At 46.7% G+C, this 15,055-nt stretch overlaps 2 protein-coding genes across 2 annotated transcripts in view; one reads left to right on the forward strand and one right to left on the reverse strand.

Annotated features, from left to right (window-relative positions):
- Positions 1–5,842, forward strand: part of DOCK5 (dedicator of cytokinesis 5) — a 57,469-nt gene extending 51,627 nt beyond the window's left edge. The window contains exons 45-52 of the mRNA XM_075272672.1: positions 30–206; positions 1,158–1,241; positions 1,385–1,522; positions 1,607–1,746; positions 2,122–2,275; positions 2,690–2,837; positions 3,274–3,386; positions 5,253–5,842. Coding sequence (XP_075128773.1) covers positions 30–206; positions 1,158–1,241; positions 1,385–1,522; positions 1,607–1,746; positions 2,122–2,275; positions 2,690–2,837; positions 3,274–3,386; positions 5,253–5,348 — 1,050 coding nt within the window. The 3' untranslated portion in view covers positions 5,349–5,842. The remainder of the gene's footprint in view (positions 1–29; positions 207–1,157; positions 1,242–1,384; positions 1,523–1,606; positions 1,747–2,121; positions 2,276–2,689; positions 2,838–3,273; positions 3,387–5,252) is intronic.
- Positions 5,843–6,852: 1,010 nt separating this feature from the next.
- On the reverse strand, positions 6,853–14,073 carry GNRH1 (gonadotropin releasing hormone 1). Its single transcript, XM_075272677.1, has 4 exons — positions 13,965–14,073; positions 11,893–12,037; positions 7,803–7,892; positions 6,853–6,943 (listed from the first exon to the last, which is right to left on the reverse strand). The coding sequence occupies exons 1-4, from the start codon at positions 13,970–13,972 to the stop codon at positions 6,905–6,907; spliced, it is 282 nt and encodes a 93-aa protein (XP_075128778.1). The 5' UTR covers positions 13,973–14,073; the 3' UTR covers positions 6,853–6,904.
- Positions 14,074–15,055: the final 982 nt, after the last annotated feature.

Genomic DNA, 15,055 nt, shown 5'->3' on the forward strand with positions numbered 1-15,055 from the left:
AGGTATCTAACATTCTCTTGTCTCCACAGGAAGAGATCAGTCCATTACAGAACGCCATTGAGACAATGGAGCTGACCAACGAGAAGATAAGTCACCAGGTACAGCAGCACAGGGCAGACCACAGCCTCGCCCTACACCCGCTCTCCATGCTGCTCAATGGTATTGTGGACCCGGCCGTCATGGGAGGATTCTCCAACTATGAAAAGGTGGGTGTGACCATTAATAACAATCCGATCCCGAGAACAGTGACATCACTTACTATGAGCTCTGATGTCACTGGAGAAATCCTATTCTAGGAATCGGTCTTACATAGTGTCATTCTCATATCATAGAGTGATGACTTGCTCCGGGCGTCGCAGGTCCTTCAGTCGTCATAAAGTGATGTCATATCCTAGTGATATAACATTACGTTCTAGCCTTTTAAAGTGAATGTCCTCCTAGTTTTATCCTATAGATACAAGCTACATAAGCTTTATAATACACCTGTTATACAGGATTGATCCTCAACTACTACTTGTATTATACTCCAGAGCTGCATTCACAATTCTGCTGGTTGCAACTGGAAACGATCACATATCTACCCATAAGTGTCCTATAATGACAGTACCAGCGCTTGGTCCCAGAATATAAATACCCAGAACAAGACTGTGAACCTGTACAGATTGCTGGGAGATTCAACTTGACTGCAGTATTGTGATTGCAGCTCTGGGGTATAATACAGGCTGTATTGGTCTACATACCTCTAAGAGAGGTGTATCTGTACCTTGTTCCCAGCCAAACTGAGCAGGTTTATGTATGAGACAGTCAGGAGGAATACCTATTGGCTGACAGCTATTGGGATCATATGAGATTGGGATTAGTATAAGGGACATACCCTTTAACGTCACTGAGAAGAGATGTAAAGATGCCCCTGGCTCCGTGCTGATGGATTTGTGTTGCAATGACTGACAATCACTCAACATAGAAGTCAATGGAAATGGCTGAACAGATTCTTGGCCCAAACTAATGGAAATCCAGAATGGGTCAAATACAGTATGCACTTAGCGTGGCTTGAGATGGCCACGTCTTCTTCCCTCGGCCCTGACACAGTAAATCCTCCTTTGCCTGGTTTCTTTGTAAAGCCTTATTGATGCCATCTCTTTCTTCATCTGTCATAGGCTTTCTTCACTGAGCGCTACCTTCAAGAACATCCTGGAGACCAAGACAAGATTGAGCTCCTCAAACAACTGATAGCTCTGCAGGTATGAGCCCAATGACCATAAGCAGTAGATACTTCATATCTTGGCCTATGTATGGTCCCCTTGTTTTTTTTCTTGGTTATTGTCGTGGTCTTATTGGGTATTATTATCTCTTCTTCTGCCTTGTCACCAATGTCTGCCTTCAGATGCCTCTTCTGGCTCAAGGAATCAGGATTCATGGAGAGAAGTTGACTGAGAACATGCGACCTCTTCATGAGAGACTCGTATCCTGTTTCCAAGACCTGAGGGGGAAGGTGGAGAAGCTGTATGGGACGATTACTTTGGTAGGAGTCCAGTAGATTCTGAGGAGATGGAGGACATCATGTTTTTATCAAACATCTCGCCTAACCCTACTTGGTCTGTTTCAGCCTGCAAGTTTGACAGATCGGAAGCTCAGCCGTGCCGGCTCTGTAGTTGTGCCGTATATCACATCTGCCACTCTCAGAAGGTTGTCCACGGTGTCGTCCTCTTCATCTGGAAGTGGTAGCTCCAGACCAGGCTCGGAAGGGTATCTGTTATTTCTTACTTCTTTTAGGATTCTGAATTATTTTCCATTCTCCAAAGCTACTGTATGTTACAAGGGTGTCCACTCTCCCACACCATGGGCAACCTACTCTAAACCCCATTGGGTTACACATGTAGAGTTTGTCCACTTGTCCTCCATATTGAATGAATGTGTGCCAGTTCTTTTTATTGGGCGATCATATCACCTCTAAGGTGGCCATACACATAGGTGAATGTTTTCTGAACGTGCCAGTCGGCCATTTTCTATGTATGGGAGTGTTCCACCTCTCCCCTGGCAGCAGATATAGGGGGTTAGATTTCTACACCCCTATCCATTTGTATGATTACCATATCTCAAGGATTCCTCTCTTGTCCTAAGCTCCCTTCCAGAACCGGTCCCTCCTCGTCGTGGATCCCTCATCTCCCGGCATGAAGATCACAATGACAGAGAAGATGGTGACATCAGGATGATGAAACTGAAGCAGAGCGTCAGCCAGTCTCAAACGATCACAGAGCGCCCTGGAGAAAGGGAGGTGAGGTGCAAGCAGTGCCGGGATTGGCGGTAGGGGGGGGTCCAGCGCCGCACCTCCCATGAGGTGACCTGAAGCGACCGCTTCAGGCGGCGCTATGCCAGGGCCCCAGGGAGGGCCAGGGCCCCTTTCGCCTCGGGCGGCGAAAGGGGCAGGTTCACCCCTGGGTGGGTCAATGGGAACAATGTCAGATTGGCCAACCACTCCGATGGGCCTAGACTCTACCTTAGCTGAAGATACTTGAAAGGTACTATGGTCTATTTCCTAGGGATTGTTGGAGGGTAGCCCCCAGAATCATATCATCTGGTGGTCCCAAGGAACCTCAATCTGACACTAAATGGGAAGGAAGATGGAAGAAGCATACAAAGGTCCTGTCAAGTTAACTGAATCTACTTTATCTGCTCTATTCTGGTCCAGGTGTATTCCCAGAGCTTGTCCACCAAGACGCGACCAAAGAGTCTTCAGCTTTCAGATGGCCGCCTCACCCTACACACCGGCTCAACAAATCAAGGATCGACGCCTATTACTCCTTCTCCTATCACCCCTAAAACCCCAAGAACCCATAGTAAGTCTAGCACATTCACACTGTAATACTCTTTCCTAATTTCTTGAGGTCCATCATCCCCAGGGGGAGAACAACCAGCAGTTGTCAGTAGGGACCTCACACTGTCCATGTGTTACATATTTGGCCATTTCTTCAAGTAACTGCTGTGGACATTGACTGGCCACACTTTGGGTGGTCGGTGATATAATAGCAGTGATGTCACCGATACCGAATATGTGACCACTTAGGCCAGGGATTGTCTGCAGCTGTCGCCCAAGTAACTTGCCTGAGACCACAAGTTCTTATATCTTAAAGGGGTTTTCCATAACCGGCTGTAAATTGGTCTTTATAGGACACAAAAAAAAACAAAATCTCTTCAGAGTACCGGGGTCCGTGTAGATCAGTAGACCGGGTACATGTCCTCTGCACAAGTGATATATTGACCATTATCCTACAGGTTTCCCTTTACTTTCCGCACATGCTGATGCTGCATTACAAATGATGGGGTCACCTCCACCACCACCTCCCAAAAGCAGATCCAATGAGGGCAGCCAGCGACTTTCCACAGAGGTAAGTGAGAGGTGAAGACTATTTCACCCATGATAAATATATCACACACTACACAATGGTGTAAGCACATCATGGAGGTTGGTTCGTTCTATATTGACTCCAACTCCTGCTCAGACTCTGACTTCTTCATGATCAGACTGAAGCAGTTAAGGGTCTGTTCACTTGGAGTTTTTTGGCAGTGGATTTTAAAGCGGAATCCGCCTCAAAATCTGCTGCCAAAAACGGATACTATTGACTTCAATGGGAGCCGCTCGCTTCTTTTTTCCGCTAGCTAGTAGTGTGGAAAAAAGAAGATGGCCCTTCTTCCCGCGGATTCTGTGGCCCAAGACTCCCTCCCGATTAGGCCCATTCATTTGAGAGGAATACCGCAACGGGATGCCCCAGCTCTGACTCCAACAGCCCTGCAGCTACTTTGTAGAATAGTCAGAGACTGCTGCATGGGGTCGTGTCAGTCAGACCTCCTAAACCTATACTGACCTTTACACCAAATGTATAAAACTTAACTTCTACTTAATAAATACATTAAAATCTAAAGTCACCGGCCTCCGCGGTACTCAAGCGAAGCTCTATGGTGGTGTTCGCACGTAGGAGCTTCACGTCTAACTTGGGGTTGGAGTCTTCCCACAAATCAGTGTCAGATTCTGACTGCCATTGTTCTCAAGGGGAGGCAGAGACCGCAGCAGGATACTGAAAAAAAATGTGTCCTGTTCTATCTTGCCGCGATGTCCGTGGCCGGAGACTTGCCACCGTAGGCCGCGAGGAGCCAGCAGCTTGATAATAATTATCCGCTATGTGGACGGTCCTTTAGTCATAGTGACGCGGAGGCCGGAGACTTGGATTTTAATGTATTTATTAATTGTTATATATTTTCTGACCCTCAAAGACTTGTCCTTTATTTGCCGATCCTGCAAACAGGTTCCTTGCACACGCGCTTGCCTTGAGGTTCATTTTCCACCAGAGACTGGTGTTTCTCCGTGCACCGCACCTTCTCCTCTGAGGCCTCCCTTTTGACTTCAGGACCTGCACTTGTGACCATGTGACATTCTAAGTGCAGGTTCATTACACTAAGCAATTTTATTGCAGTTTTAACACGTTTTGAGTAGGGTTGAGCCGATCTTGAGATTTTAGGATTGTTTTTAAAAATCCGATTTCCAATTATTTTCCATTCGAACCCGATCCCGATGCAAGTCAATGGGATTTTTTTAATAATCGAAGATTGTATTTTAAAAACAATCCTATTCAGTACACAGCATGGAGTCTAAAAATTTAACGCTTTTATTGTTAGACTCCACGCTGTGTAGTGATATAAAAAAAAATCCTCTGGCTACTTAGTCCCCCCCTGGTGCCCACTTACCTGCACAGAAGCGCTGCCGCTGGTCCGGTCCCCGTTGTTCTCGCCTTGCTGCCCCACCTCCCAGGTTAGTGTTACACACCTAGGAAGAAGGCGGGGCTTGTGGCTTAGGAGAGTGTGGGCGGGTACAGGGCAGGGAGACGTGAGTACTGGCCAAGCATTATGGGAAATAACCTCCGACCTTGATCCCGCCTAAAAAGATCGGGATCAGAATTCCGATCGCGATCGTGAAATTTACTCAATCGCTGATCGGAATCCGATCTTTTCCGATCGCTCAACCCTATTTTGAGCAACTACTACTACACAGCTGGAATGGGGTCAGCTCTTTAGGTGTTCATGGGGCCCCTGGGCTATCAGTCCACTGGCTCGGTGACTAAAAGCTGATGCTTTTGAGTGTAACCACCCCCACCCCTAGATTTACACGCCTGGATAAGAGGCAATTCCGATTCTAGGATAGTATATATCTCCATAGTATAAATGCTATACCGGTACTTACTGTACACTTTGAATGGCAGATACCTCCACCATTGCCAAGAAGAGAAGAAGCAAAGCCGCCAACCCCACCTCCAAAGGCCAGGAAGTCAAGTGTCATACATGAACCTGGATTGTGATGGGTCTTCAAACCAACATCTTAACAACTTGTAAGACCATGCACCACTATGAAGACTGATCCAGTATACCTCCAAGGGTCAAGATACCTTGAGGGACACTCCATGGATCCCGACCATACACTATGGGGGCATTGTCTTCTGGAACAATAGCCGGTCTATTGAGTTTCTGCTCGAATTGCTAAACAAAGTGAAGATTTTATTGTATGAAAGGAAGGACTGAGGATGAGTGTGGAGGGACGTCCTCTCCATATCGGCGGGAAGACGTCTGTGTTAATAATGTAATCACAATTTGTACATATGGGACTCGATATTATTGTAAGAAAAAAGCCTCAAACTTCTTTTATCTCATTCTCGGGTTTCATTTCTGTTTTCTTAAGAATTTTATAAGAATCTGAACCTCACATGGGCGGAATCTGCCCTTAAAGGGATTTCTATTTTGAGATTGGTGGCCAGATCTGTTATGCGATGATGAAATCGAGGTTAGATACAGCAGACATGACTTTAAGTATTTAAAGGGAATGTACCGCCAACTTTTATATTTATTTATTAAAACCAGATTGTGAAATTTATCACTTTCATCTTCATTTTATACTTGGGATTGTAGAATTTTTATTTATTTATTTATTTTAATTCTACACTGTTCATGATTATGGGGGCGGCCATCTTGTCTAAGCTTCTCCACCGCTCTATTAACAGCATTTATTGATCTGCTTTACAGCACTCTCATGGCCATAGGCAGCAATAGACTGGAGCTGACTCATTTGAGGTCTATGGGAGAGATCTCTAGACCTGTTCGGCGTAGGGAAGGGGGAGTAGACCATCTATTGTCAGTAGGGGATACAATAAGGGGTCAGTGGTGTTATCTATAGCGGTATCTTCTATGGTAATCCTGTCTTTGAGGTCATTGAGATGACTGATGCAAAGAAAACCTCTACAGAATTGCCAGGCTATTATTAGGCTTAATGACCAGAGTGAAAATTGCAGGATTTAGTACTTTAAAGAAAAAAAAAAGAAAAATATTTAACATAAAACATCAATTTTTGGTGACATATTCCCTTTAAAGCACTGCAGTACAACCTCTTCACTACTCTAGTCCACCAGGGCACGTAACCTTCCCGTCAAGGAAGAAGCTATTATTTCTTACCCCCCAACCCCCCCCCACCCCCATGGGCTTCTCTTCTAGGATTTTGATACCTAGGTGTCAACATGCCATGTTGAACTTCCTGGCAAAATGAGTCTGATTATAACTATTTTATAATCATTCGAAATTACGACCTGCATTATACTTCAGAGCTGCACTCTTAATTCTGCTGGGTGTTATTGGACACCATTAACACCCTTGTTGTTGGACTCACCCCTAACAGTTTAGATGGCATTGAGCTAGCACATAATGGTGGGGGATACGACCGTCCCAGCAGTCCAGTGTGGACCTTAGGAAGACGAAAACTTCTCACCGATTTCCCCCGAGGTTCAGTTCAGTGGACATGTACGACACGACACATAGTCATCTCAATGTGTTTTATTACATCTCATATCAAATCCAAAATTTGATCTTGTTACATCTTCTTTCTTCCATTCTCTCCCAGCCAATTCATCTGTAAGGCAAAATATATTATAAGATTTACCTTTCTATAAAGATATATATAAATTGCATATCCCTTTAAGAATTGACCAGGTTAGCTTTAATGCCTTCCCCTGGATCTGAAATCTCCTACAGCTCACTTGCTATACTGCAGGACCTAAACCTACCACTATGCCACGTATGGACCGCGCTGATCAGTAACATCTGATCAGCGCGGGGTCCTGGCTGCCGAACCCTCACAAAGCCAGTATAGATCCCTAAAGTGTTAGCCGCTAAAATATTGTAGACCTCCAAGTATAATCTATACAACCCATAACCATCCTCAATCCACATAGATAATACATCATAATTAACCCTTCATCACCCTAGACCACCACAGATTTTTTTTTTAATCTTTTTTTTTAATAAACCCCAAGTGCATGCCTTCTATCATCCATATGCCAAAAAAAGATGGCCATGTCACACTGCGAAAGTGCACGAGGATGCAGCTTATTGAAAGGCCCCCGACCTCTCCAACCCCCTTGAGCCAAAAGGCCCTAAAAAGTTGGAGACTATAATCTCCCCAACGTCCTCCTGACCGGCACAGGGGCTCCCCACCGAGTGGACGACGCCCAGGAACCTACAACAAGGTGCACCCACCTCCGCAGAACCAGAGAGAACCTAATGACCACACATCTCCTCCCCCAAGAGCTCAGGATGGTCCTAAAAGGGTATCCACATCCCTCAATCCTGTGAAAAACCACAAACCTGCAATACCGAAATAATCCAAACCCACAATGATAGTAGTCACCCCTGGTGTGCCACCCAGTGATCATGACCGAAATAAAATCAGGACCCTGGATCGTGGCATTATATGGCGCTGTCCCACTTACCAAAGCTCCACCCATCAGACCAAGTTTGTTCTGTGGCAGGGAACACTCAAGACGCTGAGGCTCGGTGAACAAGGAAACTTCATTCTGAGTCTAAGGAATAAGAGACAGGACAACAATCTAATAGATGTCATTGATATACCATATACATGATAATAGTATGAACAAACGTATACATGGTAATACTATGGGTGACCCGTCACATGATAATACTATGAACGACCGTATACATGGTAATACTGTAAGTGTGCACATACATGAGAATACTATGACATCATTATGGCGACCATCTGAGAAAACGGCATTTATAATATTTTGTATAGTTTTCATGGGTAATGCTGATATTCTGAGCCCAGGGTTGGACTGGTTATGGGGTCTATCCCTGGGCCTTTTTTTCTGCTGTAACTGATAAGTTACGGGTATTAATATCCTATGGAAACTGACAAGCAGGGTGGATTAAGGGTACCATGAACTCCGGGCTGTTCCGAAAGCTCAACACCGCCTCCTCCCGTCCCCTTCATTCATGCCAAAGATCCCTGTAACAGAATGGTTTCCCATAGTGGCCCCTTCACACAGTATAAGGTCCCATAGTGGCCCCTGCACACAGTATTATGCCCCATAGTGGCCCCTGCACACAGTATTATCCCCCATAGTAGCCCCTGCACACAGTATTATCCCCCATAGTGGCCCCTGCACACAGTATTATCCCCCATAGTGGCCCCTGCACACAGTGTTATCCCCCATAGTGGCCCCTGCACACAGTGTTATCCCCCATAGTGGCCCCTGCACACACTATTATGTGTCATAATTACAGATGAGTGAACAGTGAAATATTCGAGATTCGATATTCGTTTCGAGTAGAGCCTCAATATTTGACTACTCGATCGAATATCGAATCCCATTATAGTCTATGGGAAAAAAATGCTCGTTACAGGGGAAACCACTATTCCACTAAAGGAGAGTCACCAAGCCCGTGAGCAGCAGGAGGAGAGGTTAGGAGGAGCGCTGTGCAGTTAAAGCTCACAAACCCCATTATAGTCTATGGGGTCTGTGCGCTTTAACTGCACAGCGCTTGCAGTTGCGCTGATAAAAAGTAAGCTCCCTCGTAACCGCAAGCTGCCAGCTCTCCCGACTAGCAAAGACGAGCCTGCGGCAAATCAACGCTGGTTCTGCAGCAGGCTCGCCTTTTCTAGTCGGGAGAGCTGGCAGCTTGCTGTTACGAGGCAGCTTACTTTTTCTCATAGGAATGCATTTACCAGTGTTGATTGGCCAGTGTACAGCATTCGGACAATCAACACTGGTTCTGCCGGAGGCTCGTCTGTGAGGAGGCGGAGTCTAAGATCGGACTACAATGGAGACTGCTGTGGTCCGATCTTAGACTCCGCCTCCTCACAGACGAGCCTCCGGCAGAAACAGCGTTGATTGGCTGAATGCTGTACACGGGCCAACCAACGCTGGTCAATGCATTCCTATGAGAAAAAGTAAGCTGCCTCGTAACAGAAAGCTGCCAGCTCCTAGCAAGGATGAGCCTGCTGCAGAAGCAGCATTGATTTGCCGAATGCTATACACTGTATAGCATTCGTCCAATCAACGCTGGTTCTGAATTGAATATTTACTGCGAATAGCTAGTCGTATTCGATCAAGTACGAATATTTCCAATACCTACTCAATCGAATACTACTCGCTCATCTCTAGTCATAATAGTTAATACATAGGAATGACTGAACGGGTCCTTGTTACTAGAGATGAGCGAACACTAAAATGTTCGAGGTTCGAAATTCGATTCGAACAGCCGCTCACTGTTCGAGTGTTCGAATGGGTTTCGAACCCCATTATAGTCTATGGGGAACATAAACTCGTTAAGGGGGAAACCCAAATTCGTGTCTGGAGGGTCACCAAGTCCACTATGACACCCCAGGAAATGATACCAACACCCTGGAATGACACTGGGACAGCAGGGGAAGCATGTCTGGGGGCATAAAAGTCACTTTATTTCATGGAAATCCCTGTCAGTTTGCGATTTTCGCAAGCTAACTTTTCCCCATAGAAATGCAGTGGCCAGTGCTGATTGGCCAGAGTACGGAACTCGACCAATCAGCGCTGGCTCTGCTGGAGGAGGCGGAGTCTAAGATCGCTCCACACCAGTCTCCATTCAGGTCCGACCTTAGACTCCGCCTCCTCCGGCAGAGCCAGCGCTGATTGGCCGAAGGCTGGCCAATGCATTCCTATGCGAATGCAGAGACTTAGCAGTGCTGAGTCAGTTTTGCTCAACTACACATCTGATGCACACTCGGCACTGCTACATCAGATGTAGCAATCTGATGTAGCAGAGCCGAGGGTGCACTAGAACCCCTGTGCAAACTCAGTTCACGCTAATAGAATGCATTGGCCAGCGCTGATTGGCCAATGCATTCTATTAGCCCGATGAAGTAGAGCTGAATGTGTGTGTTAAGCACACACATTCAGCACTGCTTCATCACGCCAATACAATGCATTAGCCAGTGCTGATTGGCCAGAGTACGGAATTCGGCCAATCAGCGCTGGCTCTGCTGGAGGAGGCGGAGTCTAAGGTCGGACCTGAATGGAGACTGGTGTGGAGCGATCTTAGACTCCGCCTCCTCCAGCAGAGCCAGCGCTGATTGGCCGAATTCCGTACTCTGGCCAATCAGCACTGGCTAATGCATTGTATTGGCGTGATGAAGCAGTGCTGAATGTGTGTGCTTAACACACACATTCAGCTCTACTTCATCGGGCTAATAGAATGCATTGGCCAATCAGCGCTGGCCAATGCATTCTATTAGCTTGATGAAGCAGAGTGTGCACAAGGGTTCAAGCGCACCCTCGGCTCTGATGTAGCAGAGCTGAGGGTGCACAAGGGTTCAAGCGCACCCTCGGCTCTGATGTAGCAGAGCTGAGGGTGCACAAGGGTTCAAGTGCACCCTCGGCTCTCCTACATCAGAGCCGAGGGTGCGCTTGAACCCTTGTGCAGCCTCAGCTCTGCTACATCAGAGCCGAGGGTGCGCTTGAACCCTTGTGCACACTCTGCTTCATCAAGCTAATAGAATGCATTGGCCAGCACTGATTGGCCAGAGTACGGAATTCGGCCAATCAGCGCTGGCCAATGCATCCCTATGGGAAAAAGTTTATCTCACAAAAATCACAATTACACACCCGATAGAGCCCCAAAAAGTTATTTTTAATAACATTCCCCCCTAAATAAAGGTTATCCCTAGCTATCCCTGCCTGTACAGCTATCCCTGTCTCATAGTCACAAAGTTCACATTCTCATATGACCCGGATTTGAAATCCACTATTCGTCTAAAATGGAGGTCACCTGATTTCGGCAGCCAATGACTTTTTCCAATTTTTTTCAATGCCCCCGGTGTCGTAGTTCCTGTCCCACCTCCCCTGCGCTGTTATTGGTGCAAAAAAGGCGCCAGGGAAGGTGGGAGGGGAATCGAATTTTGGCGCACTTTACCACGCGGTGTTCGATTCGATTCGAACATAGCGAACACCCTGATATCCGATCGAACATGTGTTCGATAGAACACTGTTCGCTCATCTCTACTTGTTACGAATGTTTCAAAAATTTTAGGAGTTTGGCCAAACACATTTTTGGGGTTCACCACTCATAAACTACTAATTTCCTGTGGGGTCTCTTCATACCCACAGTATAATAAGCATAAGCCTAGGAGAGGTGAACAAACATACCAAACAGTGTTATTCACCTCCCTCGGGCTCCAGAACACAAGACCCCGACTTCTTCAGGCCTCTTGAATGATGTCAGGGGTCACACCAATGTAATGCACAAATGGGCATTTACTTTATCCTTGTCCCCCTTGCAAATTCTGCCCTGGGCAACCTCCCTTATTAAAAAAAAAAACCAAGGCCTTCCATACTGTTGGTAAAGTCAGGCTCCATAATGGTGCTCCGTCCTTGTACTGCTATATGTGGCCATTTCTTCTGGCTGCCTACAAGGAGCTTAGACAATGAAACAGCTGTCGGAGTGAAGTGGCCGCCATATCTCATGTGCTTCACTAGTGATACTGTGTCCTGGGCAGATATTGGCCCTGGTAGACCCAATTTTTGTTACCTCCGGATAGGAGTCCTGGAGACTCTCAATGTCCCGCTTTCCTCCCGGCCGCAGCCCATAGGACCAATGCTGAGTATAGCACATGTGATCAGACAGCAGGAGAACAAGTACAAGAAGGAAACATGGCGTCCCACGGTGGTTCATCCTGAAATAACAAACCAATGGGTGTACTCATACAGTGCATACTCGTATAACACATGCAGATGGCCACAATATGGCGGCATTTCAGCATCCATGTTACAAGGCCCAGTCCTACAGCGGTAAAAGAGAACCAGAAATTGGACCACCTTACGGTTTTATGGTGGACCAAGGCCTGCAGCCAAAAAAAAAGGGTTCGCCCCAAGTATGTTTGCACTATATTCGCACATTAGGGTACACAGCTGGGTACCTGCAGCCGGAGCCTGTCCTGAATAGACTTGAAGATAATGGCGCACATTTATTAAGCTACTTGTGTTTTTTGGGGGTGTAAATTACTGTATGTAGGACAAAAAGGGCACAGATCAGCTGTAAGGGACTGTCCTGACCCCCATATTATACACAACATGGGGCCAGAAGTAGTTGACTTTGGTCCCTGTATAAGGATCGAGCACCGGTATTGCAGCTCAGCTCCCATTCACTGCGCCAATTCTGTGCAGGTGTCAGAGGTGGACCTATACAGCTGATCTGTATGGGGCCCAGCCATTCAGATATTCATGGCCATAAATCAATCAATCCTGGACAACCCCTTCAAGTGAATGCATGAGCCTCCCTTTGCAGGCGCTTTCCAATGGGTATCCCACCAGGGTGATACGGTTTTATGATGTCATGTGCCCTACTAGGGAATATACTAAGGGGGTCTGATAGCGCAGAGTCCTACAGATATCCATGGGTGCCATATTACGAGCCTGTACAACACAGTCATGTGTATGAGCCCCAGTTAGGGTTGAGCGATCGGCGATCGAGAAAATTTCACGATCGCGATCGGAATTCCGAACACGATCTTTTTAGGTGGGATCGAGATCGGTGATTATTTCCCACAATGCTTTGCTACTGGCCAAGCATTGTGGGAAAAGCTAACAATGTTAGCCTTCACACTGAGTATACGCTCCGCTTATTCTGAGCAGAGCGTATACTCAGTGTGAAGGCTCCGCTGCGGTTCTATAGGAATGAATGGAAGCAGCCAGCACACAGCCTTAACCCCCTGCGCGCCGGCTGCGTCCATTCATTCTAATGGGAGACTACCTAACATCTCTAGTAGCTACTTACCTGCAGAGATGGCTGGTCCGGTGCCCGGTGTTCTCGTTCTTCTTCGCCTCCCTGCCCCCCCCCCCCCTACCAGGTTAGTGTTAAAGAGCTATTAAGAAGGCGGGGCTTGTGGCTTAGGAGAGTGTGGGCAGGTACTGGGCCCTGTACCCACCCACACTCTCCTAACCTGGGAGGCAGGGGGAAGCGAGGCGAAGAAGAAAGAGAACACCGGGCACCGGAGCAGCCATCTCTGCAGGTAAGTGGACACCAGGGGGGACTAAGTAGCCAGAGGATTAAAGAAAATCACTACACAGCGTGGATTCTAACAAGTAACGCATTCAATTGTTAGATTCCATGCTGTATAGTGAATAGGATTGTTTTTAAAATCCGATCTCCGATTATTTAAAAAAATCTCATTGACTTGCATTGGGATCGGAATTGGGATCGAGATCGGGTTCGAATGAAAAATGATCGGAAATCGGATTTCAGAATCGATCCTGAAAAGTCAAGATCGGCTCAACCCTAGCCCCCAGTGTGATCGTATACAATTCCACCACAGCTTCCATGAGAAGATCTCAGGGCATGAACCTGACCATGAAACACATCAGGAGGACCCCCGGGGTCAACAATGGAATCTCCCATTGAGTGCCTGAAAACTGTGAAAAGTTGGTGGAAACCACACAAAAAAAAGGGTAGAAAAATCAAAAAGTGGCATAAACCCGTCACTCACTGGGGCATGACCACTACAGTCTGTGAGGGAAAATAGGTACAATCAACCATGAATAACGCCAGGTTTTCACGGCCATTGTAATCCGAATAAAGCCTTAGCTGAGGTAGCGCGCACTTACCTGGCCATATAAGTGACGGGCAGCGCTGGTGTCAGGTCCGGTCTGTCGGCAGCATCTCGCCGCCCCCCATTTATGTAGCAGCACAAACAAGGCTCTTGTGGTGAAGAGATCACAATGACCCCATTAATCTGGAGCCCCCTGCCGGATAATCCAGATTAGATGAATGTGTCCGCAGGTGCGCTCTGCAGCTTTACGTGTTCTTTGTGTTCTATCATCTCTCCACATGAGCCGCATGTCTGGTATCTGGGGGACGGGGGAGGGTAAATGCAATGAAAGGTCCAGACCAGAGGAGTCACTGCAAGCTCCAGGGCCCCAATACTAAATGTGTATCAGACCCCCTGCCCCAATTTACCACTATTACAGGCTCCTTATCTGGCAGAGGGGCAGACGCGCCTAATAACTCGCCAACTCTATACCTTTAACCTATTAAGAACTTTGTAGATGTCATTTTCACACTTTCAAAGACCTTAAAGGGACCGACCAGATCTCTACCCACAATTCCGGCCCAAAACATGACTCCACCATCTCCTTGCTAACGTCGCATCCTTGTTGGGACAGGGTGGCCATCCACCAACCATCCACTACTCCATCCAGAGTTGCCTTTATCTGCATGAACCCATCTGTGCCCTGGATCCGCCACAAATCTCTACACAGTACAACCATCTCGATGCTTGATACCCTGTGGCTTGCTTAATAATGTGGAACGTCCTTCTTGAGTAGGTTTCCTTTAATTGGTAACTACATCTTCATGGCAATTAAATCCAATTTGCATAATAATTTGGAACACAGTGTCTAGATTATGGTTCAAAATGGGTTCTAACAATTAAAGTATTAATACTCCGCCATATTATCCCTCCCACCAGTACTCGGCTTCCCGCTGGTCTCTACTTTGTGGTAATTTTGGATGACTCTCGACTAAAAGTGAGAACACCTTTATAGTGATGGAGAGATTTCCATTACATAAGGCAAAAACAGATTCGAACCAACAGGCCACGAAACCACTAAAGATAACTTGCACCCATATCCTGGGAGGACGGCGCTTAATAAAAGGGTTAGCCAGGACTAATATAAAGCTCCACGTCTTCTTCTCA

The sequence above is a fragment of the Leptodactylus fuscus genome, chromosome 5 (genome assembly GCF_031893055.1).
Source record: "Leptodactylus fuscus isolate aLepFus1 chromosome 5, aLepFus1.hap2, whole genome shotgun sequence".
Lineage (NCBI taxonomy): Eukaryota > Metazoa > Chordata > Amphibia > Anura > Leptodactylidae > Leptodactylus > Leptodactylus fuscus.